Source organism: Oncorhynchus kisutch, linkage group LG23 (genome assembly GCF_002021735.2).
Source record: "Oncorhynchus kisutch isolate 150728-3 linkage group LG23, Okis_V2, whole genome shotgun sequence".
In the NCBI taxonomy this organism is placed as follows: Eukaryota; Metazoa; Chordata; class Actinopteri; order Salmoniformes; family Salmonidae; genus Oncorhynchus; species Oncorhynchus kisutch.
In genome coordinates, this window is record NC_034196.2 from 37,866,847 (window position 1) to 37,891,106 (window position 24,260).

General features: G+C 42.0%; 1 protein-coding gene and 1 pseudogene across 1 annotated transcript; one reads left to right on the plus strand and one right to left on the minus strand.

Annotated features, from left to right (window-relative positions):
* Positions 1-1,543: 1,543 nt before the first annotated feature.
* On the minus strand, positions 1,544-24,260 carry ctxn3 (cortexin 3). Its single transcript, XM_020458407.2, has 2 exons — positions 23,966-24,260; positions 1,544-4,625 (listed from the first exon to the last, which is right to left on the minus strand). Exons 1-2 carry the CDS (start codon positions 23,994-23,996, stop codon positions 4,222-4,224), a joined length of 435 nt encoding a protein of 144 aa, XP_020313996.1. The 5' UTR covers positions 23,997-24,260; the 3' UTR covers positions 1,544-4,221.
* Positions 19,390-22,309, plus strand: LOC109868680 (diacylglycerol O-acyltransferase 2 pseudogene; annotated as a pseudogene).

Consider the following 24,260-nt stretch of genomic DNA (forward strand, 5'->3'; position numbering starts at 1 on the left):
ATTAATACTGGAGTGATAGATGTGCAGATGATGATGTGCAAGTGGAAATACTGGGTTGCAAAGAGCATTTAAAAAAAATAACAATATGGGGATGAGGTAGTTGGCTATTTACAGATGGGCTGTGTACAGGTAGTGATTGGTAAGCTGCTCTGACAGCTGATGCTTATAGTTAGTGAGGGAAATGTAAGTCTCCAGCTTAATTGTCTTTTGCAATTCATTCCAGTCATTGGCAGCAGAGAACTGGAAGGATAGGCGGCCAAAAGAGGTGTTGGCTTTGGGGATGACCAGTGAAATATACCTGCTGGAGTGCGTGCTACGGGTGGGTGTTGCTATGGCGACCAGTGAGCTGAGATAAGGTGGGGCTTTACCTAGCAAAGACTTATAGATGACCTGAAGCCAGTGGGTCTGGCGACGGATATGTAGCGAGGGCCAGCCAACGAGAGCATACAGGTCGCAGTGGTGGATAGTATATGGGGCTTTAGTGACAAAACAGATGGCACTGTGATTTACTACATCCAATTTGCTGAGTAGAGTGTTGGAGGCTATTTTGTAAATGACATCGCCGAAGTCAAGGATCGGACTCCTGTGGAGGGCCGGGCGCAGTGCTTGCTGACACGATCGCCAGGTGTACGGTGTTTCCTCCTACACATTAGTCCGGCTGGCTTCCGGGTGAAGTGGGCATTGTGTCAAGAAGCAGTGCGGCTTGGTTGGGTTGTGTTTCGGAGAACGCACAACTCTTGACCTTCACCTCACCCGAGTCCATACGGGAGTTGCAGCGATGAAACAAGACTGTAACCACCAATTGGATACCATAAAAAAGGAGTAAAAAATTAAATCTGCTAAATATGTGTATGTGACCTATTTGATTGAATTATACATTAAAGAAGATTTGTATTCTGTTACTGTTCTTTGTTGTGAAAAATTGTGTTTTACTGAGAAATTGAAACAAGTAATATGATGCTAATTTAGAAGTCAATGTGTGTGTCATTACTTCAGTGTAACATTAGGGTACTCTTTTCATACTGAACTAGGTCTGAGTCATCCTCATACTCCGGTTATATCCATGACGTCAATAACTCTTTGAGAAAGATTCAAGCAGTCTTGAAAGCTATAACAGCTTGAAGCATAGCGGTATATGGCACTCTCACAGCAGTATATGGCACTCTCACAGCAGTATGTGACACTCTCACAGCGGTATATGGCAGCATGCACTGTCTAAGTCGACATTCATTATCACATTTTAGGGAAGACCCAAATCTATTTTATTATTTATTAAGGCAAGCCAGTTAAAAACAAATTCTTATTTACAATGACGGCCTAGGAACAGTGAGTTAACTGCCTTGTTCAGGGGAAGAACGACAGATTTTTACCTTGTCAGCTTGGGGATTTGATCTTGCAACCGTTCGGTTACTGGCCCAACACTCTAACCACTAGGATACCCTGCCGCCCTACAGACAGTGAGGTGAAGTAACAACAGTTTATTACTAGAACAGGGGCAGCCAAAACGACAGGTCAAGGCAGGCAGAGGTCAGTAATCCAGGGCGGTGTGACAAGGTACAGAATGGCAGGGAGGCTCAGGGTCGGGGCAGGCAGTATAGTCAAAACTAGAAAACATCAATTATAGAAAAAGACAGGAGCAAGTGGAAAACCACTGGTAGGCTTGACGGACAAAACGAACTGGCAACAGAGAACACAGGTATAAATACACTGGGGATAATGGGGAAGATGGGTGACACCTGGAGGGGGGTGGAGACAAGCACAAAGACAGGTGAAACAGATCAGGGTGTGACATTTATATTAACAGAATATCTTTCCACTTGACTTTTTGAACCATAAGCCAAACGTCAATAACTACATCTTCAGAGGTAGTGATCTGGAAACACTTTATTCATCGTCATTCTATCACATTGAAGGAAGGGGTTGTTTTGACATTTTAAAGGTTCTGTTGCTCCACAAGATTCTGACTGACCACTACATGCAATTGCCGCAAAATCATCACTATAACCCTGCATATTTACATAGACTTTACATAAGCTGATCTAGTGACTGAGTTATGAGTTGTACTTCACAGCTTGAAAAGGCCATTCCTTCCAATGTCAGTATTGAAAAAGGAGTGAGTGTTATTTGAACAGTACCCTGGTCACTGCAACACACTCAGGTGAGACAGTTAGTGGACATAGCCTGCCTTCTGTAACAGAAGTGATTTTTTACCAACGACACGTTCATTTGAATCGAAGCAAATATACTCTGTATGTCACAAGAGAGCAAATATCTGTTGTACAACGTATTCTTGGGTTTGTGGATTACCGGGCCAGGATTTAATTACTTGGTGACACTTTATTTGGATAGTCCCCTATGTTCAAACTCTAAGCAATCTATCATTTTGATTTATCAAGTGTCAACTGCTCTGAATCCCATGCAAGATCCAACAACCACATTTACTAAAAATACGTTCAGCAACTAAGTTGCATGCAGTTGATTATAAACGAAAGTGACAGCTTCAACTGTAGAGCCCTATCCAAACACACTGTTGTTGCCACCTACAGTATTTCATTACATTTTACACATAGATCCCCACATTTTATATAGTGTCAAAGTGTTAGTCTACTCAAAAATCTAAGTTAGTCAGATATTTGAAGAAAAACCCATTTACACAACACATGCACACATCTTGATATTAGACTACTTCTGAGGTCTGAAAACAAAGAAGAGGAGCGTACGGGGATCTGCAGTGGGGATCTGCAGTGGGGATCTGCAGTGGGGGATCTGCAGTGGGGATCTGCAGTGGGGATCTGCAGTGGGGGATCTGCAGTGGGGATCTGCAGTGGGGCTCTGCAGTGGGGGATCTGCAGTGGGGGATCTGCAGTGGGGATCTGCAGTGGGGATCTGCAGTGGGGATCTGCAGTGGGGATCTGCAGTGGGGATCTGCAGTGGGGACAGCAGCTAATCTTTAGGAACAGGTATCTGACTGATAGGAACACACTTGTGTCACAGGTAAGATCTGAACCCAGGTTTCCCATAGGAGAAACCACATCTGATAGTTTTAATATATTATTGCGTTGTCTTGAAGTGCTTAGATATAGATAGATAGATAGATAGATAGATAGATAGATATAATATGTACATTTATGTCTCCCTTCTAGCCATCTGCAGACTGGGTCAAATGATATCAGCTATTATCTCAATCTATACCAACAATATCAAATTATTGAGCTATAAAAACAAGATGAGGAATGCTTGTTTTTGGCCATTGAAAATAATCTCATCCTAAATCGAATTCCCTGATTGTGTAAATACGTCCTTCTATAATAGATTAACATAAGTCAATTATGAGCAATGACTATAAAATGACAAAACGATCACCATAATAATATGTTAGGTCAGCATTCAGCATTTAACATTCTGAACACACATTTCTGGGACATACATATATCAACAACAACACTCCTCCAGGACAGTAGAAGATTTCAAATGTTCCTTTAGTACAAGGTTGAATAACTTAGCAGCCTACGACAGCACAGGTTGACATAGCGTTGGCATAGTTCTTGACTCGGATGGTGCGGTATTATGAGAAGACGGCGTGAAATAGTTTAGTTCTTGACTCGGATGGTGCGGTATTATGAGAAGGAGGGGTGAAATAGTTTAGTTCTTGACTCGGATGGTGAGGTATTACGAGGAGGAGGGTTGAAATAGCACTGACATTGTTGTCAACTTGAACGGTGAGGAGGACACGGAGGAGGATGGGAACTACCCTGTAAGAGTGAGGCACTGAAGGAGCCCCAGGTGGCCTCTTGTGTCAGTGTGTGTGAGTGACATTAGCTGTCTAAGGTGTAAACAAGTGGGAGAAAGTGAACCCAGAAGGATGCAACCACACTGCAGTGTGTGTGTGTGTGTGTGTGTGTGTGTGTGTGTGTGTGTGGTTAAACCGGCTCTTCTCTTGCCCATGCATACTGTGAATCCAGGAGGATACAACCACATGTGTGTGTGTGTATTGTGTGTGTGTATTTCATGACATACAATGCATGTTGGTCTGTGTCCTTACACCACAGCGTGTGATCAAACTGACCATTCTCTCTAGCCCATCCAGACCGTCAGCCAAGGTGAATGCAGCCATTCTGCATATTCATGTGTGTGTGTGTGTGTGTGTGTGTGTGTGTGTGTGTGTGTGTGTGTGTGTGTGTGTGTGTGTGTACAGTATACAGTACATGGATGCCCAACCCCCTATGCCAGTGTATAGTCGAATTGGCCCTTCTCCAGCCCGTCCAGGCCGTCTGCCCAGGTGGAGGTGGGCATGCTGCGGTAGGGGTCCAGCAGGATGCGAAAGCACCGCACGATTAGGATGAGGAGGACACCGAAGAGGAAGAGGACCAGGGCGAAGGTGGTCTTCTGCTCCAGGGTCATGGCGGCGACAAGGGCAGTAGCGGCCACTGATGAGGAAGAGGACGAGGAGAGGCGCTGTCCTCCGGCAGAGTGCAGCAGGGAGAGAGGAGAGGTGAAGGGCTCACCCTCCGTCATCCAGGAGGAGAGGTGCTGGGCGGCTAGGCTACGGGACTCCCACAGGGGGTGCTCTGGCATCCTCATGAAGCCAGCCCCATCCCTCATCCCCTCCAGACGGACCTCATTGTCTAGACAGAAATAGAGAGTGGGGGAGAGGTGGGGAGGGGGTGAGGGAGAGAGAGGGAGTGAGGAAGAGGTGGGTGAAAACAGGATGACAGAGCAGGGAGGGGTGGCGAGGGGAGAGGGGGATTGAGGGAGGGGAGAGCGAGGGAAGGGGGAGGAGATGGAGGGAAAGAGAGGTGGGAACAGAAAAGGGGAGATAGGGGACAAGAGACAGACAGGGAAAAGAGGTTAGGACAAAAAGACAGACAGCAGTGCGGGGAGAAAGCAAAAGAGGAAAAAAGTGAGCTCAGAGAATGACAGACAGAGACAGAATCTGTGTAAAACCAGTCAGAACGGGAACAGTATTTTGTTATTCGTCACCTGAACATAAAAATGTTGACTCAACGCGAATATGATGGGCCAAATTTGAGGGATGGTACAGCTTATCTGAAGAACAGACAAACAAAAACAAAATTCCAACTACAGCGTGAAATAGTTTTTTGCTTGTGCTGCTGTTTCTATTAGATTTATCTGAAACAAGGAAAAAAAGGGAACGCGACAAGGTGTCCCCAGTTACCCAGTTACCCTTTTCGCTTTCATTTGAACAACTTTTAAAAAATCGCTGTGAGTCCATATTCTGTGCTGTGCTGAGTAATTTATCTTTAAGGTATTCTAGGATAAATCAACTGTCAAGAACTTGTTTGAAATACGAGTGTCAAGCACTGCACTTTTTCTGATAAACCTTTTATAGGTTTGACTGGCTCTACAAAGAAGAAGTAAGACACAATCCACTCTGATACGATTTATACTGCAATAAATCAAACAGACAAGCTTAAAAAACGAAATACGGATTCAATTAACAGAAAATGACGTGGAAATTCCTGATGGAAGAAGTCCTATGAGAACTTTCAAGCACCTTAGAACTGCCTCAAAACATCCAAGTTTATTTTTTTAAATTAATTTTTGCTTTATTTAAATGCCACCTTCGAACTTTGAAAACTGCAAGCTTTGGTGTTTACTGATTGAATTAACACAAGGACATAGGAAAGTAATTTGACGGAAGCTTAATTGTAAAGTGTATATCTACAAATGTTCTTCGACAAAAGTTATTTTGATTGAAAAGTTTATTTGTCAAATGCCACCTGCCAGATATGAAGTTGCAGTGAGTGTGAGTGAGTGTCAACTGCTGTTTTCCTCAAATATATATCCTGTCTGAAAAGTCCACAGTTCCCCATGCAGTGCTGTCGCTTCTAACATGGTGACCAAAGTCAAGTTGGCAAGTGCAGATTTGGGTGTCAGTAAGTTGTCACAACTGATTCACAGCTTGGATTGAGCTGCGAGGAGTGCAGACTACCTCATGTAGTTACAGTTGAAGTCGGAAGTTTACATACACCTTAGCCAAATACATTTAAACTCAGTTTTTCACAATTCCTGACATTTAATCCTAGTAAAACATCCCTGTCTTAGGTCAGTTAGGATCACCACTTTATTTTAAGAATGTCAAAATAATAGCAGAGAGAATGATTTATTTCAGCTTTTATTTATTTCATCACATTCCCAGTGGGTCAGAAGTTTACATACACTCAATTAGTACTTGGTAGCATTGCCTTTAAATTGTTTAACTTTTGTCAAACATTTTGGGTAGCCTTCCACAAGTTTCCCACAATAAGTTGGGTGAATTTTGGCTCATTCCTCCTGACAGAGCTGGTGTAACTGAGTCAGGTTTGTAGGCTTCCTTGCTCACACACGCTTTTCAGTTCGGCCCACAAATGTTCTATAGGATTTAGGTCAGGGTTTTTGATGGCCACTCCAATACCTTGTCTTTGTTGTCATTAAGCCATTTTGCCACAACTTTGGAAGTATGCTTGGGGTCATTGTTCATTTGGAAGACCTATTTGCGACCAAGCTTCAACTTCCTGACTGATGTCTTGAGATGTTGCTTCAATATATCCACATAATTTTCCTGCCTCATGATGCTATCTATTTTGTGAAGTGCACCAGTCCCTCCTGGAGCAAAGCACCCTCACAACATGATGCTGCCACCCCATGCTTCACAGTTGGGATGGTGTTCTTCGGCTTGCAAGCCTCCCCCTTTTTCCTCCAAACATAACGATGGTCATTATGGCCAAACAGTTCTATTTTTGTTTCATCAGACCAGAGGACATTTCTCCAAAAACTACAATCTTTGTCCCCATGTGCAGTTGCAAACAGTAGTCTGGCTTTTTTATGGCGGTTTTGGAGCAGTGGCTTCTTCCTTGCTGAGCGGCCTGTCAGGTTATGTCGATATACTGTAGGACTCGTTTTACTGTGGATATAGATACTTTTATACCTGTTTCCTCCAGCATCTTCACAAGGTCCTTTGCTGTTGTTCTGGGATTGATTTGCACTTTTCGCACCTAATTACGTGCATCTCTAGGAGACAGAACGCGTCTCCTTCCTGAGCGGTATGACGGCTGTGGTCCCATGGTGTTTCTACTTGCGTACTATTGTTTGTACAGATGAACGTGGTACCTTCAGGTGTTTGGAAATGGCTCCCAAGGATGATCCAGACCTGTGAAGTCTACAATTTTTTGGCTGATTTCTTTTGATTTTCCCATGATGTCAAGCAAAGAGGCACTGAGTTTGAACGTAGGCCTTGAAATACATCCACAGGTACACCTGCAATTGACTAAAATGATGTCAATTAGCCTATCAGAAGCTTCTAAAGCCATGACATGATTTTAAAGGCACAGTCAATTTAGTGTATGTAAACATCTGACCCACTGGAATTATGATACAGTGAGTTATAAGTGAAATAATCTGTCTGTAAACAATTGTTGGAAGAATTACTTGTGTCATGCACAAAGTTGATGTCCTTGTAACGGTTTTCTTCCTGGGAAGGAGAGGAGGACCAAAATACAGTGTGGTTATGGTTGAACATCTTTAATAAAGATGATAACGTGAACAATATACATATACAAAATAAGAAAACGTGGAAAAACCGAAACAGTCCTAACTGGTGCAAAACACAGAGACAGGAAACAACCGAAACAGTCCTAACTGGTGCAAAACACAGAGACAGGAAACAACCGAAACAGTCCTAACTGGTGCAAAACACAGAGACAGGAAACAACCCAAACAGTCCTAACTGGTGCAAAACACAGAGACAGGAAACAACCGAAACAGTCCTAACTGGTACAAAACACAGAGACAGGAAACAACCGAAACAGTCCTAACTGGTGCAAAACACAGAGACAGGAAACAACCGAAACAGTCCTAACTGGTGCAAAACACAGAGACAGGAAACAATCACCCACAAAATACTCAAAGAATATGGCTGCCGAAATATGTTTCCCAATCAGAGACAACGATAAACACCTGCCTCTGATTGAGAACCACTCTAGGCAACCATAGACTTACCTAGAATACTACACTGAACACAACCCCATCAATCTACAAAACCCCTAGACAAGACAAACACATAATCACCCATGTCACACCCTGGCCTAACCACAATAATAAAGAAAACACAAAATACTAAAGCCAGGGCGTGACAGTCCTAACTGACTTGCCAAAACGATAGTTTGTTCACAAGAAATTTGTGGAGTGGTTGAAAAACAAGTTTTAATGACTCCAACCTAAGTGTATGTAAACTTCTGACTTCAACTGTAAGTATGCACTATGTTGTCAGCAGACGCTGAAGTTCATTGCAAATGGATTGATGATGCCAGGTACCCACAGGATATTGTTGGTTTTGGCATACTGATAGGATTGGCCAAAGTTTCAATCAAAAACAAAAAAACACTGTACCATTGCATAAAGCTGTACCATTGCTTTGACTAAACATGGATAATAAAAACTGAGTAAATAACTGAGGTGAAATGCCCCAAAATGTATTTTAAAATCCACCGCTAACATCAGTCATCAAACTACACCTGGCCACTGGAGTGGATCAACTTACAAAAACAACAACTTAATCATCTAAAGTGCTAGATCAATGACAGGTCCTGGACGAGCCCCCAATACAGGTACTTTATTGCCTGACGATGCAAACTGAATTTGTCCGGTGCTCTGTTTGCTACATACTTTAGTCTGAGACTGCCATTGTTGAAGTCAATTGTGGTGATGTAAAAATGAGGGGTGCTGTAAAAAAACAAAGTCAACAGCGAGTATCAAAGCCAATTACATTTTTTTTCTAAACACCACTTTACTGTGCCTTCAGAAATAATTAATACCCCTTATCTTATTCCACATTTAGTTGTGTTACAGCCTGAATACAAATATGGCTTCAATTTAAAAAATCAATCGAACTCATCTACCCATAATACCCCATAATGACAAAGTGAAAACATGGTTTTAGAAATTCTTGGGAAATGAAATACAGAAATACCTCATTTACATGAGGATTCACACCTCTGAGTCAATAGAATCACCTTTGGCAGTGATTACAACTGTGAGTCTTTCTGGGTAAGTCTCTAAGAGCTTTCCACACCTGGATTGTACAATATTTGTACATTATTATTTGAAAAGTTCTTCAAGCTCTCTCAAGTTGGTTGTTGATCATTGATAGACCGACATTTTTAAATCTTGCCAAACTGTAACTAGACAACTCAAGAACATTCAATGTTGTCTTGATAAGAAACTCCAGTCTATATTAGGCCTTGTGTTTTAGGTTATTGTCCTGCTGAAAGGTGAATTTGTATACCAGTGTCTGTTAGAAAGCAGACCGAACCAGGTGTTCCTCTAGGACGTTGCCTGTGCTTAGCTCTATTCGGTTTATTTTTATCCTAAAAACGCCCTAGACCTTTCCGATGACAAGCATACCCATAACATGCAGCCACCACCATGCTTGAAAATATGAAGAGTGGTACTCACTGATGTGTTGTGTTTCCCCAATTAGTAAAAATTAGTAAAAATGACAAAAAATATAATTCTACTTTGACATTATGGGGACATTATGGGGTATTGTGTGTAGGCGAGTGACATAAAATCTCAATTGAATCAATTTTAAAATCAGGCAGTAACACAACAAAAAGTGGAAAAAGTCCAGGGGTGGGAATACGTTCTGAAGGCACTGTACCTATGTGTGTTCAGGCTCTGGCCCAAGCCATCCGTTTCTGGGAACAATCAGAAAGGTTACAATGTGTTTGAGTTCTAGAAATCGCCGGGGAGGTACTCAGATCCAGACTCATTGCGGAGAGGGCATGACGTAGCATTTAGCCGGAGCAAGTAGTTTGGGTAGCCTGGGAAGGCTAAAGTCTCTAAAAAAACATCTCTAAAAGCCTCTACATTTTAAACATGAATAATTTCACATTCTTCATCATGCAGTCTCTAAAATGGCAGCCAATAGGCAGTGAGTGCGTTCTTAAATTCAGGATTATAAAACACAGCGGGAGTTCTTGGTGCTAATCAAAGACAGGTATGTGGCAGCAGCCTTCTCCAAGCAGATCAATGCCTGGTACATATTTAGTCCTAAAACTGAGGGGCTCAGGCTTGTTCACACTCAGGACACATTAGAAAACAGAGAGACTGGAGAGAGAGGGAGACATAAAGGGAAGGAGAGAGACAGGAGAGCGAGATAGTCAGAGATAAAGAGGGAGAGGAAAGGAGAGAGGCGGCTGATGTATCATCTTCATTCTATTGAAGCACTATCTCTCTCTCGCTGTCTGTCTCTCTCTCTCTCTCTCTCTCTCTCTCTCTGTTGAAGAGGACACACACTGACTCACAATCAGACTGCTGCAAATGAAAGAAAATACAATAAACAGATCCATTAAAATGTGTCTTATTCTCCGTTCAAACAGTATTGCAGAGGAACAAAACAGTTTAGGACTGTAACGCTGAGGGATAAACAAGAGTCTGTGGCAGCCGCATTAGACTTGCACTTCCAACATTTGATTTGATCTGTTGCAAAGCAATCTGTTGGCTTTGGTTTAGTGCGGCATTGGTGATTGTTTGGAGAGCTATTTTTCAGTCAGAGCTGGAGGTAGAGAGCTGTATATATATCAATGCCTTGGTGAATGAATTAATGACTAATAAAGCAGTCTTGCGGAAGGGTTTCTGTGTGCCAGGGATTCTAGAAATATTCAGTCAGTGGTGATAGTCTCCAGTCTTTGAAACATCTGGTGCAGAAATTCAGAGCTATACATTAGCCTAGACACACACTGGGAAAAACAATGCTAGCATTGTTGTACAGTAGAAGTCGACCCAACTGGAACTCAACCTACACACACACACGCACGCTCGCGCACACACACACACACACGCACATGTACACGTTCCCGTACACACACACACCTGTGCACCCGCACACGCACTTGTACACGCACCCGCACACACGCACGCACCCGCACACACAAACACACACGCACCCGCACAAACACACACACACACGCACCCACAAACACACAAATACTCAGGCATTGAGGTACTGGTGCAATGCAGTAAACAGAGCACAATTCTTTCAGAAACAGGGAAAAGCTGTCAGAAAGAGCGTTAGAACACAATGGTGGAATATCTATTCCTTGACAGGTAGTTCAATTTATGGAGCTACTTCAGTGATGTCCCTCTGAGCGGCTCGGTGTCAATGTCGATGTACCGTAGCTGAGGATTTTGTCTTTCAGATCAGGAGTCGTATAGATTACTGTACAACTCACAATACCTGAGGCTTGAAATTCAAGTCTCTTTCCTGCTTTATTTCTCTCTCTCTCTCCTCTCGCTCACTTTGCAGAAAGGGAAATTCAAAAGTCCACCATCCAATTCACTTTATCAGCAAGAACGGACCTTTCTGACATTAGAACAAGTGAGCATAAAGCATTACACAGCACATTACAGGAAGCACAATACCAGTCGCACACCATTTAACGTATAAACAGGCCCATCATGGGAAGTACAACTGCTTCAAGATATCACTTCAAGATATCACACACACACTGCAGTTGAATTAATATACACTATAGACCATCTCTTAATGGAAACAGTGAATTGGTTCCAAGGATAGCTACAGACATGTGGTTGCTGTTCTGAGAGCACGTACGTATATTCCTTATGCCAGGGGTGTTTTATCTGCAGAGTACGGGTGTGGGTGCAGGCTTTTCTTCCAGCCAAGCAGGAAGACATAATTGTTGACTGAAGATAATGATTAGTTCTATGTCAAATCGGATGTGTTGATGCTTGTCTGGAACAAAGCCTGCCCTCCCACCAGCTCTCTGTGGATACAACTTTCAAAAGAGAATGGGATGGGAATGTTGAGGAAACCCTTTAATCCACTATTGAATAAGAGGGAAGCTGCAAGTACTCCACACTAAAAAGCAATGTTCCTAGCAGAATTGTCAGAGTCTCTATTGAAACCAATTTACAATGAAGCTTTTTCTTGAACCCATTTCCCTCCTTGTTGTATGCACTGTCTTATCAGTGTCAGAGGGTGATTTGACTGGCTCTGGAGTCTGGTTGTGTCTGTCCTGTCCATCTTGCTCAACCAACCATGAGCTTCCCCCTACGAACTAAAACAAGAAACCACAGCTAGACCCTGTCTGTAGACACCGTGTTTCGAAAGCTAACAAAGTGTTGTTCTGAGAACCTGTTTTTATTTTTTCCCCCTGGGCAGATCATTATTGAAACCAACCATTGTTTGATGGTCAGGCTATGCTGTATCGAAGTTAGTTTGATTGTTACAACGTATCTTATAAAAGGTATAGGTCTTTAAGAATGGTTCTGTCACGACTTCTGCCGAAGTCGTTGCCTCTCCTTGTTTGGGCGGTGCTCGGCGTTCGACGTCACCGGTCTTCTAGCCATCATTGATCCTTTTTTCATTTTCCATTGGTTTTGTCTTGTCTTCCCACACTCCTGTTTTCAATCCCATTAATTACCTGTTGTGTATTTAACCCTCTGTTTCCCCTCATGTCTTTGTCAGAGATTGTTTTATTGTCAGTGTAGTGTGATTGTTGTATAGGTGCGCGTCGGGTACCCATGTTTGTGCGTTTATGTACATTTAGTGTTATGGAGCATACTCCGTGGACTTTATTAAAAGACTCCATTTTACACTCCATTTGACTCTCCTGCGCCTGACTTCCCTGCCATCTATTACACCTATGCATGACAGGTTCCTGCAATACGAACCAAGCATTTCCAAAACAATCTGTAATGTTAGTCAGTGACCTTTAATTCAACCTTATTTTAAGCTGAAGAGAAATATCACTTAACATTCTGAGAACATTCTATGTTTGCTGAGCTTCTTCCTCCCAGCCCTCTGCTGCCTCGGTGGGAAGATTCTCTTCTCTGTGACAGTAGTGGGCTCTTAAACGGTGACATGGTGTCATACAGCCGCCATTGTGGGCAGACAGGGATCAGCTGTGTGTCTGTGACATTTGATTAGCTGTTCAGGAGTCTTATAGCTTGGGGGTAGAAGCTGTTAAGAAGCCTTTTGGAACTAGACTTGGCACTCTGGTACCGCTTGCCGTGTGGTGGCAAAGAGAACAGTCTATGACTAGGGTGGCTGGAGTCTTTGACAATTTTTAGAGCCTTCCTCTGAAACCACCTGGTATAGAGGTTCTGGATGTCAGGAAGATTGGCCCCAGTGATGTACTGCAAACTCTAAGCGGGTTGTCACATGCCATTTACTGAGGAGTTGCTTCCTGCTGGCCACTCTACTATAAAGGTCTGATTGGTGGAGTGCTGCAGAGATTGTTGACCTTCTGGAAGGTTCTCCCATCTCCACAGAGGAACTCTGTCAGAGTGACCATTGGGTTCTTGGTCACCTCCCTGACCAAGGCCCTCCCCCAATTACTCAGTTTGTCCGGGTGGCCAGCTCTAGGAAGAGTCTTGGTGGTTCCAAACTTCTTCCAATTAAGAATGATGGAGGCCACTGCGTTCTTGGGGACCTTCAATGCTGCAGACACAATCCTGTCACTGAGCTCTGCGAACCATTCCTTCGACCTCATGGCTTGGTTTTTGTTCTGACATGCAGTGTCAACTGTGGGACCTTACATAGACAGATGTGTGCCTTTTAAAATCATATCCAATCAATTGAATTTACCACAGATGGACTCCAATCAAGTTATAGAATCTCAAGGGATGATCAATGGAAACAGGATGCACCTGAGCTCAAGTTTGAGTCTCACAGCAAAGGATCTGAAAACTTATGTAAATAAGGTATCTGTTTTTTATGTTTAATACATTTGCAAAAATGTATAAAAAAACAATTTTTGCTTTGTAATTATAGGGTATTGTGTGTAGATTGATTAAGGAGACAAAATAATTTAAATAATTTTTGAATAAGGCTGGAACGTAACAAAAATGTTGAAAAGGGGAAGGGGTCTGAATACTTTCCGAATGCACTGTATCCTTTGCTAGTTAGTGAGTTCTTAGCCCAGTTATAGATCAAATCAAATCAAATTGTACTTCCTGAATACAACAGGTATAGTAAACTTTACCTTGAAATGCTTACTTACAAGCCCTTAACCAACAATGCAGTTCAAGAAATAGATTAAGAAAATATTTACTAAATAAACTCAAGTAAAAATGTTATAAAAAGTAACATAATAACATAACAATAAGAAGGCTATATACAGGGGGTACCGGTACCGAGTCAATGTGCGGGGTTGCAGGTTAGTCAAGGTAATATGTACATGTAGGTAGGGGCATAGATAATAAACAGCGAGTAGCAGCAGTGTAAAAGGGGGGGTTCAATGTAAATAGTCTGGTGGCCATTTGATTAATTGTTCATCAGTCTTATGGCTTGGGGGTAGAAGCTGTTAAGGAGCCTTTTGGACCTAGACTTGGTGCTCCGGAACCGCTTGCCGTGTGGTAGCAGAGAGAATAGTCTATGACTTGGGTGACTAGAGTCTTTGACAATCTTTTGGGCCTCCCTATGACACCGCCTAGTGTATAGGTCCTGGATGGTAGGAAGCTTGGCCCCAGTGATGTACTGGGCCGTATGCACTACCCTCTGTTGCGCCTTACGGTTAGATGCGGTGCAGTTGTCACACCAGGTGGTGATGCAACCGGTCAGGATGCTCTCGATGAGGATATGAGTACCCATGCCAAATCATTTCAGTCTCCTGAGGGGGAAAAGGTGTTGTCGTGCCCTCTTCACGACTGTCGTGGTGTGTTTGGACCATGATAGTTCATTGGTGATGTGGACACCAGGGAACTCTCGACCCAATAGGATCAGCAATAGGGGAGTGATTGCTTCCTACAAGAGCACAAAATGTGTACATTTCTAGACATCTTTGAAAAACAAGTCAGGTAAAGAGCTTTGTCAGGTAAAAATACAGTGTTGTATTTCGAGGCAGGCTTGAATAAGCTTAGTAGCCAATAGGCAGAGAGCAGCATAATGTGTCTGATTCTCTGTAATAATGGTATGGGAATAATAAAGCACTGTATTTTGTAGAGTGGTTTCTTGCATCAAACAACACAACAAAAGTGTGTGGATAGTGGATAAACAGGTTAATGTCAAGCCCTGCATGTTTTTTTCCCATGGAATGTAGGCCTACATTGAACACCACACATTGGCTGCTGCTGTGGCTGGATGATATAACAGCTATTTCCATGTTACAATGGGATGCATGTTTTCCATTGTTTTTGATGGTAGGACACTCTGGAAGGCCTACATTATGATCAAATAGCCACAGTAGCCTACTTGGTCATTGTTAAAACTGTAACTTAAAGTCGGTACAGCCTCAGTGTTCGCATTAAATGTGCCTTTGAAGTTGCACAGAATTTTCACAACATTCAAGTTTGCTCAGCAGACCTGAAATTTGCCCTGTTCTGAAAGAAATTAGAACAGTAATAATCAAAAACGGTGTAATATCAAAGATTAACAATAATTTCTCTGTTAAACTATTATGAAACCACAATGCCTTAGAGACCCACAAAATAAGTTTATATCCATAACATATTCCTATAGGGCCCGATTTAGATTTCTGAAATTAAGCCTTATCTTACGCACGCCTTTCCTACACACTTCTCAGTAGTTGCTATTCAGACTTACCTTATGAAGGTGCGTAACGGGCTTTGCAGGCATGGTTCCCTTGAGCACACTGAATAAATGTAATTGATCAGGAGAAAACCCTCCCACTTGCCTGCCAACAGATTTTCTTGTGGAGTTTTCATTCAATAGGTTTTTAGGTACATTTATCTTAAGCCATCCCTTTAAATACAGTGTACCTTTTAGTTCAAATTTTGTCTACAGACTTAAAAGAAAATATTGAGAGAATGGGTTCAGAATATTAGGGATCAATGAAACATTTAAATATTAGTCTCTATTTCGGCAGCAATTGGTAGATGGAAAAATACTCTGATCTTGTAGATTATTTAGAGCTAGGAAAGTATTTTCGAATCATAAAAAACAGGTTATATAAACTCCTTACCCACAAAAGAAAGAAAACGGTGTTTTGATTCATTCTGAAAATTGCTACATTCAGTTCTTTAACACATGGTAATATTGGAAGATTAGTGTATGTAGAATTATAATAGGGAGAATAGTGTACAATAGTAGGCTTTACCCTCGTCTATTGCCTGCACTAACCATGGAACTGTGTGATGACACAGTCAAGTATTGTGCCATGCCTCAGGTTCAAACTGCTTGGTCTGCGCTCCGCTTCATAATGATTGAATTAGCCTACATGTCTTTTTTTATATATTATCCTCAACAACAACCACATGGCTGTGACTGCGTTTACAGAGGAAGCAAATGAAGGTAAACGAAACAATGGAATTAAATGGAATTATAATGTAGGCTATACCAACTAAAGGGAACTAACAGTAAATTGAATATGTTTTGTTATTAGGCCTACTGACGGTCGATATTGATAGTGACTAATATTTAACATGATAGAAACAGGAAACAGAGAAAGTCATGGTAACCTATAATTAAGACATTCAAGGGTACTCATCCCTGCAAGTTAAAAGGCTGTACAATTTAAATTCTGCACAATGGCACAGTGTTTCATAAACTACTGTGGGAAAGTTTATATGTTGATTTGCTTCAGTGTGCTGCCATATGACTGGTTTCACATTTGTCTCCAGCGATTATAAGGTCAAATAGATCTAAAATAAGTGTAATTTATTACACAATTCCCTTATCTAAGCAGATTACTCATTTACCTAGCTCTTATCAATAGCTCTTATCAAGTTAGAAAGGACAGTGCATGGGGAATGGTGTAATTTCTATAGGAAAAAATGTAGTTGGCGCTATTTCCACGTGGAACTGGTATGTTTGCTAGACCTTATTCATGTTACCCTCACGTGTAAAGGTGATGGAATTATTAGGACATTAAGCCAAGATCAGAATAAGGCGTATCTGTAGACACACCTCCACTACACCTTAATTTATTGGACCTGCACACAAAAAGAAATAGCAGGTGAATAGCACGCCATTCTCACACTTAAGTTCAAGGTCAGAATACGCAGAGAGAGAAAAGTGCATTAAAAGGGAATTATATTCCATTTACGCTTAACTCCGGTTGGAATCGGGTCCATAGCGAAATGCTTAAAATGCAACAGGGGATCTGTGAAAAGGGTATGCCTGGAGACAGACCGACCTGCTGCAGGAACATTTGCTCAAGACATCACAAGGGAACACGGGCAGGGAAAGTACAACTTGAAAGACCTTGGAGAGGGACTTAATGCAATATGTACTGTCAGAGTAATGCAATAATGGTATGTGTGTTCTTGTAGTACATTTTGCCTGTTAGAGGGCATTGTCATGACTGTTGTCAGCAAATTCCTATAAGAAATATTATAAATGGTTTTATTGTTATATTCATAGTCTCGTATAGGGGGTAATAAGTATGTTCATAAATCATATGTTTTTTACATTTCAGCAGACACCAATCCAGAGCAATTTGGGTTAAGTACCTTGCTCAAGGGCACATCAACAGATTTTACACCTATTCAGCATGGGGATTCAAACCAGAAACCTTTTGGTTACTGGTCCAATGCTCTTAACCACTAGGGTACTTAATAAGAGCACAGTGAAGCGTTCTTGTTGTTCTTTCTACTCTTTATGTAGGAAAAAACCTTATACAACTGACCATAAGTGCACTTATTAATCACATAGATTCGACTGGGAATGATTGTTAATTGACTACAGCAATACCCAAGCCAGCAAAGATCCATTCCATCGATTTTAACCTTTAAAATCAATATTCATTTGGACCGTGAGGGGAGACTTCAGCATTAAGTAATTGATGTTACATGGGTTAAAATATCCTGCCTTTCCTTGTCTGTGAACAAATGCCACACACACACACACACACACACACACACCTATATCTAGCCACTCTATGCCTCACAATCACACACTATTTTGTTTCTCTTCTTCCTCCTTTTTAATTATCCGTTAATCACAATGTTTAACTAAACAAATCATTCCCAAACCCATGTGAGCAAACTGATCAAATCAAATTTGATTGTATTACTCTATACTACTCTTTTTTAAATATAATTTGTTTTATAAAACCTTTATTACATGACTATATCATAATGTATGATGGGTGGGGCTGGTGATGGGTGGGGCTGTGGTGGGGTGGGGCTGTGGTCGGGGTGGTGATGGGTGGGGCTGGGGTGGGGCGGTGATGGGTGGGGCTGGGGTAGGGGTGGTGATGGGTGGGGCTGGGGTGGGGCTGGGGTAGGGGTGGTGTGGGGGGGCTGGGGTAGGGGTGGTGATGGGTGGGGCTGGGGTGGGGCTGGGGTAGGGGTGGTGTGGGGGGGCTGTGGTCGGGGTGGTGATGGGTGGGGGTGGGGCTGTGGTCGGGGTGGTGATGGGTGGGGGTGGGGCTGTGGTCGGGGTGGTGATGCCTGGGGGTGGGGCTGAGGAATACAGAGGGGAGGAAATAGAACACACAAAAAATCTGATCTTTTCAATGCCTGCATAAGCGTTTGATGTCAATTTTTATTTATTTAACTAGGCAAGTCAGTTAAGAACAAAATCTTATTTCCAATGATGGCCTACCCCGGCCAAACCCTAACCCGGACGATGCTGGGCCAATTGTGCGCCGCCATATGGGACTCCCATTTCCTGTCGGGTGTGATACAGCCGGGAATCAAACCAGGGTTTGTAGTGACGCCTCTAGCACTGAGTTGCAGCGCCTTAGAATGCTACGCCTCTCGGGAGCCCCTAATGAACCACATCAACATAATATAATAACCTTTTAATATGCGTATGCCCGCGCAGAATATGTCTTAATCACAGCCAATCATGTCAGATTTCAATGCTTGTCCACGCTGAAATAAACTTGGAGATTGAAATATTGCAACTGACAAACATGATTTTCGAAACTTGCCAAGCAGTCCATGCATTGTCTGTCTGCTGTGAGCTGTAACTCGACAGTCTATGGAGTTCAAACCTAGGCTTTGATTTGACTGCTGATCCGGGAACTCTCCAAGGGACATAATCTTCCGCTCCGAGATGTGTTCTCATAAACAGATTATCTCGAGTTACGATAATAGTATTGTTAATATAGTTACATGAAGACATGGCTAAAGGTCAATCAGATTTGTGAACATAATCCCCAGCTGTGTGTTGTTGCTTTTCATGTTGTCTATTGTCTGTAGCTTGTGAGGTGTGGAAACACTTTGTTGCTTTTATGGATTTTGTCTTGTTGCTTTTTGTACTGTCTGTGTGGTTGAAAATTAGCCGGCTGGTTAAAACCGGTACTTTTACTGAAACGTTGATTAATGTGCACTGTCCCTGTAAAAATTAAATAAACTCAAACTATTAACTTGGTGCGCTGTAAATGGTTAAAGACTTTGGACTCTGTTTATCAAAGTGTTGCGGGAGTGGAAGTGATTGTTATCTGCAGCCTCACTGGAACTGTGATCAAAGTACATTCACACAGGGCACTGGTGCTCTCAGGAAAGTTGCACTTGTTTGCGCAGTCACGTTGTGAACAACTTTGGGAAAAGGACAGAAAAGGTTGAAGGGATGAAGCAAGAAAAGACTCAGATGAAGGATTTCCTGGAGAATATCAGTGTTCTGCAAGCGGTGCTGACACTCCCCCTCTTAGGTCCGGCGTGTATTGGGTTGATGGTGTACCTTATGTTTACGTCTCTGTGGCTGCTGCCTACTCTCTACTTCATATGGCAGTTAAAGGACCGCCACACACCTGAAAGAGGGGGTAGGAGAACTGCATTTGTGAGAAACTGGAAAGTGTGGAAGCTCATAAGGGACTACTTCCCAATGAAGTTGGTGAAGACAGCGGAGTTGAACCCAAACAAGAACTACATCTTAGGGTGTCATCCACATGGGGTCTTGAGTCTCGGAGCCTTTACTACTTTCACCACGGAGGCCTGTGGCTTTATGGACCTCTTCCCTGGGGTGCGCTCCTGTCTCTGCATCCTGAGTGGCCTCTTCAAGATCCCCCTCTACAGGGAATATGTCATGGCCACAGGTTGTTGTCCAGTCAGCAAGCCCAGTCTCAAGCACCTTTTGTCTAAAAGTGGGAAAGGCAATGCGCTGGTGATTATTATAGGGGGTGCTGCTGAGTCTCTGCTGAGTGTGCCTGGGGTCAACGCTGTGGTTATGAAGCAGAGGAAAGGCTTCGTCAAGGTGGCCCTGGAGTTTGGGGCTGACCTGGTGCCTGTCTACTCGTATGGGGAAAACGATATGTTCCGCCAGGTGATCTTCTCAGAAGGCAGTGTGGGCTGGAGGTTACAGCAACTCTTTAAGAAGATCATGGGCTTTGCCCCTTGTCTGTTCATGGGTGAACGCTGGTTCTGGATGCCTTACCACTGCCCGGTCACCATTGTCGTGGGTAGTCCTATCCCAGTGCCAACGAGGCCTTCTCCCACTCAGGAGGAGGTGGACCACTATCATGGCCTATACATGGAGTCCCTGGCCAAGCTCTTCAATGAGCACAAAGTCAGCTGTGGACTCTCAGAGAGCCACGAGCTGCTGATCACATAAGCCAATCATTTTGACAACGTGAATGAGGTGATTTGTCATGGTGTCCTTCTGTCTGTACTGTAGCCCACCGATCTCCACAGTGAGTATGTTTACACGCACGGTAATAATTCTATATTAACTGATCATATCGATGATATACTGATTATGACAGTACTGCGAGTTTGGCAGTAGTCATGATTACCTTAATCGGCGTAAAGCGAAGCATAAACGGACTAAAATACCTATATTTTTTTGCAATCTTTTGAGTTATTTGGATACCTTATTCAGAGATCCTGCGGTGTAGTTGATCTGCACATGTGCTATCATAAACAGCGCGAGCCTCCCTCTTTGGCGCATGCGAATTGAATTCATATAATCTGAAAGTATGCATCTAAGAAATAGGTTTCACATACAAACTCTATATTTCCGAAGTCAGAATCAAATAGGCTTCCCAAAAATGATATGATTGCTGTGATAGGACCTTAATTTTTATTGGTAATTTTCTACATTTCTTTCTACAAGTCCCATCAGGCACCCTTATTATCAGCTGTCCATGTAAACAGGATGTTTAGGGAATTATTTCTTCTTGCAAATCATAACAATGTTTTAATCAAATTATATTAAATCAGAGTATTTACAACGATCCTATTACTGAATGCATGTTAACATACTCAGTGAGACTACCTGAATGAAAGCATTCCAACTCAGTATCTGATCCAGCCGTGTCCCAATCATTGATCCCTGGATCCACCAAGCTGCCTGTCTAATTGACGCATAGCTTTGACTGCATTTACTGTAAGAATGAATTCAAGGGGAAATTGTATGTGGTTTATATGTAGCCATAATTTATCCATGAATCTGAATACCTTTAAGATCCACTCAATTTCATAACAAACAGTGACTTAGGATTTATGAAGAAATACTGTGCTTACATGTTGAGTGTAATCAATCAGACTTTGTAGCCACCAGCAGCACCTGAGCAATGTTAATCAGGGATCATAACATTCTTTCATGTTTAACAGTCGACTTTGAGTAACTTGTGCAGTAGAGCTGCCGAATACTGACTATTTGCAATACAGTAATATATAGAAATGATGTATTTCTGCTGATATGTATTTTAATACATTTGGCTTGTGGTGAGGGTTCACTTTGACCACAGGATTTTGCCACAATGTATTAATTTATTTAATCCTTCCTGTGAACTGCGAAGTGGATACAGATAGCGGCAGTGAGAGATTTTGGACATGAACAGAGTGGGAGTGTCTTTCAGTGCTATGATTCACAAGCTGTAGAGATCTATCATAACATTTCAATATTTCTCTCTCATCACATACACACATTAGGCATACTCTTCTCTACAGGACAAAGTAGTTGTTACCCAACTATCCCAATCATTTTTGACATTGAAAATGAATCTAGATTTAAAATACACTACCGTTCAAACGTTTGGGGTCACATAGAAATGTTTTTTGTCCAATGAAATAACATCAAATTGATTAGAAATACAGTGTAGACATTGTTAATGTTGTACATGACTATTGTAGCTGGAAATGGCTGATTGGTTTAATGGAATATCTACATAGGTGTACAGAGGCCCATTATCAGCAACCATCACTCCTGTGTTCCAACGGCACGTTGTGTTAGTTAATCCAAGTTTTTCATTTTAAAAGGCTAATTAATCATTAGGAAACCCTTTTGCAATTATGTTAGCACAGCTGAAAACTGTTGTTCTGATTAAAGAAGCAATAAAACTGGCCTTCTTTAGACTAGTTGGGTATCTGGAGCATCAGCATTTGTGGGTTTGATTACGGCTCACAATGGCCAGAAATAAAGCACTTTCTTCTGAAACACGCGAGTCTATTCTTGTTCTGAGAAATGAAGACTATTCCATGTGAGAAATTGCCAAGAAACTGAAGATCTCGTACAACGCTGTGTACTACTCCCTTTACAGAACAGCGCAAACTGGCTCTAACCAGAATAGAAAGAGGAGTGGGAGGCCCCGGTGCACAACTGAGAAAGAGGACAAGTACATTAGAGTGTCTAGTTTGAGAAACAGACACCTCAAAAGTTCTCAACTGGCAGCTTCATTAAATAGTACCCGCAAAACACCAGTCTCAACATCAACAGTGAAGAGGTGACTCCGGGATGCTGGCCTTCTAGGAAGAGTTCCTCTGTCCAGTATCTGTGTTCTTTTGCCCATCTTAATCTTTTCTTTTTATTGGCCAGTCTGAGATATGGCTTTCTCTTTGCAACTCTGCCTAGAAGGCCAGCATCCCGGAGATCATTCATGAAAACCAGCTTTCGAGAGCTCAGGACCTCAGACTGGGGTGAAGATTCACTTTCAAAGGTGCTTCAACAAAGTACTGAGTAAAGGTTCTGAATACTTATGTTAATGTATTATTATTTCAGTTTTCTATTTTTAATAAATCTGCAAAAAATGTTTAAAAAAAAAGAAGTTTTTCCTTTGTCATTATGGGATATTGTGTGTAGATTGATGAGGGTACATTTTTTTTATTCCATTTTAGGATATGGCTGTAACATAACAAAATGTGGAAAAAGTCAAGGGGTCTGAATACTTTCCGAATTCACTGAAGACAATGTAAACCATGTTAGCCATTGTGTAGCATTTAGAGTAGAACAAAAAGCTGGCCACTCTACCAGACAGCTTAATGTCATGAGTGGTGACAGGTTTTAATTATAAATATGATTCTGCCTCAGTGCTGGACCAAATACACGTCCATGTGTGCCCTATAACATGTTTGAATCTAAATCATTGCAGTTTTCTGTCATCAAAGCACACATACCTATAAAAATACATAGATAGATATAAATATATACTACAATAGCCTACTGGTATTCAGTATCTTGAAATGTTCTGCACCTGGTCATACAACATACTTGTCTTTATGCAGGTCATCAATAGACCATCAAATACAAATGATGAATACATAAATCTAAAAACAGACGAAAAAGAATGACATTTATAATATGCAGAAGTCTAGAGGGCTTACATATACAGGCTACTGTTAAATAGATTTACAATTAGAATTTTATGCAGTAGCCTATGGAAATGCGACCTCATCAAATCAAGGTGCTTCTAATGAATATTGGAATTAAATATTAAAAAAATACCATTTAAAAGTTAGTCACAACAAACAGGCTAACAGACAGGCTAACACCCAATGCAACACTTAAAACATATAGCTACAATATCAAATGTAACGACACATTAATTTAGGTGGCGAGTTAACCTTCAGCCTAAAATAACCTATAGCTATAGCCATTTTCTGTTCCACCTACTGAGGTGACCTCACCTCAAGCATATGCTCATTCACTCAACAAGTGAAAAGCCGATATCGATGCCGACGACCCTGTCACAAGCAATCAGACACTACTGGAGAGTATCTTCTCAATACACGAAACAAACAACGAAATCTTTGTGAAATTAACAGGAAAAATAAGAAAATATTGACAACTATTTAGGTGAAAACATTGAGTTTATACCTTTGTCTCCCTGCGAGAACGTCGGATCCATTTCCAGAGTTACACAGGGAACCAGAGGGTTTCGCCCATTCTACCTTCCCCTCTCCCCTTCAATATCAGCACATATTGAAAAGACAAGACAAGGACGAAAAGGAAGAAATGTTGTGAATAAAAGGTTAACTTGGGTCTTCAAAAATGGTAACAATGCAGTCCTCGGTTCAATGAAATTGGCAATGCAGGGAGGGAGACTGGCTCCAACCGCTCGGCGCACATCGTTGCGCGTCTGCTGTGTGTGCTAGAGTTTATGGACTCAACT

Bases quoted from the DNA above. Each gene is read 5' to 3' on its own strand.
- ctxn3 (XM_020458407.2), bottom strand. From the start codon at position 23,996: ATGGATCCGACGTTCTCGCAGGGAGACAAAG. The intron at 4,626-23,965 runs GTATAAACTCAA...ATTTCTGTCTAG, and splicing joins GTTCTCGCAGGGAGACAAAG to ACAATGAGGTCCGTCTGGAG.